Raw genomic sequence first — 5537 nt, 5'->3', positions numbered from 1 at the left:
AAATCTCGCATTGATTGAAAAAATAAAGATAGAATGTTTTATAAATGAAATGACATATACATAATACTTTAAGAATTTGAGTAAATATGTGATGTCTTTCACTTGAAAATGTGGTGTCACTTGATAATGTAATTTTAAAGAATCTCTTCGTAAACTACTAAATTTCCACTTTATGTTAGGATAATGTAATTTTAAAGAATCTCTTCGTATAGTACTAAGTTTAAGATGATTATTTATATTTATTCTAAATAAGCAAATATAAACAGACACAAATATGAAGGTTGGTTTAGGATCAAAGCCTTTTCAAGTCAGACCCAACCCAAAGCTTATGGTTAGGTGGATTAAATTACCAGTTTAGGTCTTTTACACCCCTACAAGGACTTACCATAGGAATACAGATATATTCATTAAATCTAATCATAGACAATGATAGCAATTACATACATTGGAATTTTCATATGTAAGTTTCAAGTTGAATCCCAAGCATAAACTATGTATGTCATCTAGTGCAACCAGAGCATGTTTCTGATTCAACTTTCACACAGGGCATAAACATACATATTTGTTTCCTATATATATATATCTAATCAGGTTCATTGCCTTAGTCTACAGTCTTGCAGAAGACTCAAGATCCCAATCAATGTCTCCACAGTCGATGCCTCCACACGCCGTAAGAACTGTCGAAAAAATATAATCATCCACCACAAAACCTTCAGCTTGCATTCTATACATGAGCTTTAGAGCCTTGTTACAATGCCCATTTCTTGCATAACCCATGATCATGGCTTTCCAAGAAACCAAATTCCTCTCTGGCATCTTGTCGAAAACTTGAAAAGCATCCGCAATGTATCCGCTTTTTGCATACATGTATATTAAAGCACTGTTCACAAATACATTAGACATAGCAGGGGTCTTGCTTGCATTGGAATGAATCAATTGTCCTTGTATTGGAGCTTCTAATTTCGCACAAGCTTTCAAAGCTGCCGAGTAAGTATAGGAGTTAGGTGACACACCTTCCTCCATCATTTCACGCAAAAACTCCAGAGCCTCGGTTTCAAGCCCGAGCTGACCACACCCGGAGATCATGGAAGTCCATGAAACAACATCCCTAAAAGGCAAATGTTTGAGCACATTTAAAGCAGGAGAGTATTGTTTACATTTGCAGTAGAACCATATCAAAGTGCTTTCTATGTACATGTTAGTATGGACAATACTTTTGATTTTATGTGCATGAACCTCTCTTCCAATTAGTGAAGCTTTAATTGTACCACAAGCCATCATAACACATACAAGTGTCAATTTATTAACATATACTCTGTTCCTCTTCATTAATCGAAAAAAGTTTAAAGCCTCTTCGCCAAACCCATTCCGCGCATACCCTGATATAATTGACGTCCAAGTAGCTGTATTTCGAACCCTCATTCTATCGAATACCTTTTTAGAACTCGCAATCTCCCCGCATTTCGCATACATATCAACTACAGAAGTTCCTATAAAAACATCATTCTTGCAGATTTTCTTTATTATGGCACCGTGTAGCTGCGTCCCAAATTTCAATGCTTTATTTTCTCCACAAGCCTTCAGTGCAGCACATATAGTATATTCATTAGGAAAGAACCCATCGCACAGCATCTGCAAAAACATTAACAAGGCTTCGTGTCCGAGCCCTTGTTGGGAACAAGCAGTAATAATTGTCGTCCAACATACCACATCTCGCTTTTCCATACGATCAAATGTTCTAAACGCACTTGATATCTTACCACATTTTGAATAAAAATTAACAACTGCACTGTCAACGATTAAATTCCTCCAGTTGCTTTTCAAGATACAAGCATGAATTTGTTTCCCCAACGCTATATCCACTCTTTTACAACACAAATTCATGAAACAGACAAACATCTTACTGTTTGGTTGAACCCCGTGCTTAATTGAACCGCAAAATAACTTAAAAGCTTCATCATCCAAGTTAAACTTTAAATACCCATCAATGATAGCAGTCCATGTAACTGTATCCCTTCTCAGCATGCCATCAAACACTTTACGAGCCCGAGCTAACTTACCCAATCTTAAATAACTACAAATCAAATTATTATCAACATAAGTACTTGAATCTCTAAAACATTTCAAGATAATTGTGTGTATCCTTCCTACTTCTTCCACATCGTAACACAATCGCAGCCAATGAGCTACTGACTCTGGATTGAAGCACTGACCTTTCTCAGCAAACTTGTGTATCTTCTGGTAGGAAGCATTTAGTACTTCATTATTCTCAGTTGCGGCGTCATAGACTTTAACAGCAGCCAAGCATGTGTGGTGAATTTTTTCCAAATCTTTTCACATAAACATAAGGCGACACTAGTATTACATTAAGTAAAGGGAAAAGTTTGAACTACCCACTAAAAATGACTCATTTATTCTGTGGGAAATCAAATACTTAAAAGCTAAATATAAAAAATTAACTTAGAATTGAAAACATTCAGTCTCACCAGTTTGTGCTTTTGGATTATCATTATAAGATTCCGATACTGTATGAAGGTGCAGAAAAAAATCTTCACTGAAATCCTTACGACTCCTGGAGACAATGTTACTAATTTCAGATGGAGTACGTTTGATCATTTCAATAAGTTCATTGTGTCTCTGTACATCCTCATCTATCTGCAGAAGAAAAATAGTTAATAAATCTGTCCATTATAGAAGCTTCGAACAAGAAACTTAGAGGAATGAAATCATCTTTAAGTATGTGTTTGGACAAACAACGTAATTAGTCCGCTTATAGAAAAGTGCTTATCATATATGTATAGGCTATTTACATATATAAAAAAAAAAGCCAAATTGTTATCATATAAGCTATATTCCGTTTTCATAAGCTATCCTAGAGATTATGAAAATAAGCTGAAAGCAGCATATAGACATGCCATAAGTGGTTTTCATAAACTCTCCTAAACAGTTTCACATGAGCTTGTGGTAGTAGATAAATTCAAATACGCATTCCAAACAGACTCTAAATACACAATTTCACTATATTAATCACTTTTTTTTGTTTTCACCACCAGTATTCGGTCCACTGGACCGACAAATCCGGTTTGAGGGTCAGTTCTGACATCAAGTGGTTCTAGTTCCAGCCCCCTACCAATCACCACTGGACAAAGTAACGATTGCTACATTAATCACATTTTATATTTCCCTTTTCTAGGATAAAATACCATTCCCTATTTTCTAGTTAAAGGGTACATGTATAGTATGAAGTGAAGTAGCTACAAATTAATGAGAGACCTGTTTAAGATTATTTCCAAGCAATAGCAGCTTGTTCTTCATGAGCAGATCATGTTCATTTTCTGCTCTATCTTGACAGCGTGTAAAAAATTGGTTCCTGATATCACACCACTTATTATTGTTGAAAACTAAGAACCTTCTCCAATCAGAGTCACCCATGATGAAAGTCTCGATTAGCCGATCACAGTCTCCAATCATCTGGCTATTATCGAAAGACTCTGCGTCGTCATTTCCGTCCATTTTGTAGTCCCCTCCATTGGAATCATGGCAGGAACAAGCAGCAATTGGAGAGGAATACTGCTGATATGCTTGATCAACTAAAAAATTAACATGATAAACCAGAATAAGTAACCATCTTGTGTAACAAAACAATCAAATTCAAGAGAAAAAATACCGCCATAATTGAAAGAAAAAAAAATTAAATGCCTTCCATTAGTAGTAAACAAATCATTTATTAAAGAAATCCAATAAACATGGGTAAATCCCTAACTATGTACAGCAGAAAAAGAAAGAGGTAGAATGAGATAGGCAAAAGAAGTGAGAATGACCTTTGAAAGAGAAAGGGAAGGATGAATTGGTAGTAGTAATGGACAAGGGAGGAGGTGGTTTAAGATTGAGAAACTTGTGGGGAAGAGAATGGAAAGATGAATATGAAGATGATGATGGAAGAACAATAGCAGTGGTTCGTAACTCCATGGAGAGAGAAGAAAGAGGATAAGAAATTAAAAGGAGAATAATTTGGAGGTACTTCAAAATGACTTGAGATTGAGAGAAGGAAAGGGGGAAGTTTGAAGTTTGAAGTGTGAAATGGCGCAATGGCAGTTCTGAAGCAGAGAGGGAAAGTGAGGTGCAATGGATAACATTAACCAGGCCGCCGCGCTCACGCCTCGGCTACTAATGCCTCCACACCTTTTCAATCCAAATTAATCCCTCCATTAATTTTTATTTTATTTTTTTACATATACTCTTTCTACTATTAAAGATTTTAACATAATACAAATTGTTTTATTTTTCAAGGTTATATCTCAAAAAAAAAATTATAAACATTATTTTAAATACTTCTCAATTTTTATAATTTTTTTAAAAATTTTGGTATGTTGAAAATGAAACATAACAAAAGGTGAAATATTAAAAATAAAACTACATAAATCATAAATCAGTTTTTCTTTTAAAACTTTTAAAAAAACAATTTTAACTTTTTAGCAAAAATATATAATACTATTATAATCAACTAAAAAATTGAAGAAAAAAAATTGTTAGTCCACTTTTGTTTATAGTTTTTTGTTGGAAGTACGAAACTTGTTTGTTATCATGCAACCATGAGTGAGTCATGGCAAATATAATAGGATGAGAATTAATAAGAATAAAAATTTAATAAAGTATGGAATTCCCCGTGAAGATTATGTTGGTGCTTTGGGTTGAAACATATATTTAATCTCGATACCCTTAAATTTTTTTAGTGGTGGGAGTGTGATTCAAATCAAAATTATGTGTAATTTGAATCATAACATGAATGTGTAAACTAGGATCTATCTTTATTAGAATGATTTGAATCACAAGATTCCTTTATTTGAATCAGACGTGAGCTTGATGCGAATTACATGAAAGATTGATTTGAATCATAGATTCAATTTTTAAATTTCACTTTTGATTGTGTGATTTAAATCAAAGATTTTTTTGACTGGAATCAAAAGTGTAAAATATGGATTTTATATTATGGATTCAAATCACTCTCTCATTTAACTGAAATCATAACTTTTGCTCTTGCCTTGAATCATAAGGATCATCAATTCACTCATTTTAATGCATTATCTCTATCATTTTAATGTCCCACCAAGCAATGTCAAATTTATTATTGAGCTTGAAATTTAGTAAATGATTTGACTTGTACACTTCAACATTGATTTTCTTTTTCTCCAAACAATCACGTCTAAAAGTGAACTTTGTCTCTCACTTGTGGTTGCTTTACTCCTCTTGTAGAGAGATACATACACATTTTTGGATAGTTTTATAACTACTAAACTGATGAAAGAATAATTAAGTAAAAGGAAGAAGAATGAAGGATAAAATGCAAGGGAAAATGATCGTAAAATGCAAGGGAAAATGATTGTTTGATGAGTATGTGTCTATGAACTTATCTATTTACTATCAATATATAAAACTTAAATACTGCCATTATTACATTTTTAACCAACTAAAACTATTTAGAGGACTAACTTTATGTCCTAATTGATAATTTTCGTTTCATTAATCATTGTTATCAA

The 5537-nt window shown here is 33.4% G+C and overlaps 1 protein-coding gene across 1 annotated transcript; it reads right to left on the bottom strand.

Moving 5' to 3' along the window:
* Window positions 1-275: 275 nt before the first annotated feature.
* LOC127107398 (pentatricopeptide repeat-containing protein At4g18520, chloroplastic) lies at window positions 276-4190 on the bottom strand. The gene is made up of 4 exons (XM_051044674.1): window positions 3822-4190; window positions 3274-3590; window positions 2487-2655; window positions 276-2330 (listed from the first exon to the last, which is right to left on the bottom strand). The coding sequence occupies exons 1-4, from the start codon at window positions 3967-3969 to the stop codon at window positions 607-609; spliced, it is 2358 nt and encodes a 785-aa protein (XP_050900631.1). The 5' UTR covers window positions 3970-4190; the 3' UTR covers window positions 276-606.
* Between the last annotated feature and the right edge of the window lie 1347 nt (window positions 4191-5537).

This window comes from Lathyrus oleraceus, chromosome 7, assembly GCF_024323335.1.
Source record: "Lathyrus oleraceus cultivar Zhongwan6 chromosome 7, CAAS_Psat_ZW6_1.0, whole genome shotgun sequence".
Classification (NCBI taxonomy): Eukaryota; Viridiplantae; Streptophyta; class Magnoliopsida; order Fabales; family Fabaceae; genus Lathyrus; species Lathyrus oleraceus.
The sequence above is the reverse complement of the archived record's forward strand: the minus strand, read 5'-3'. Positions and strand labels throughout refer to the sequence as shown.

Bases quoted from the DNA above. Each gene is read 5' to 3' on its own strand.
- LOC127107398 (XM_051044674.1), bottom strand. From the start codon at position 3,969: ATGGAGTTACGAACCACTGCTATTGTTCTTCCATCATCATCTTCATAT. The intron at 3,591-3,821 runs GTCATTCTCACT...TTAATTTTTTAG, and splicing joins CTTCCCTTTCTCTTTCAAAG to TTGATCAAGCATATCAGCAG. The intron at 2,656-3,273 runs GTCTCTCATTAA...TTTCTTCTGCAG, and splicing joins TTGGAAATAATCTTAAACAG to ATAGATGAGGATGTACAGAG.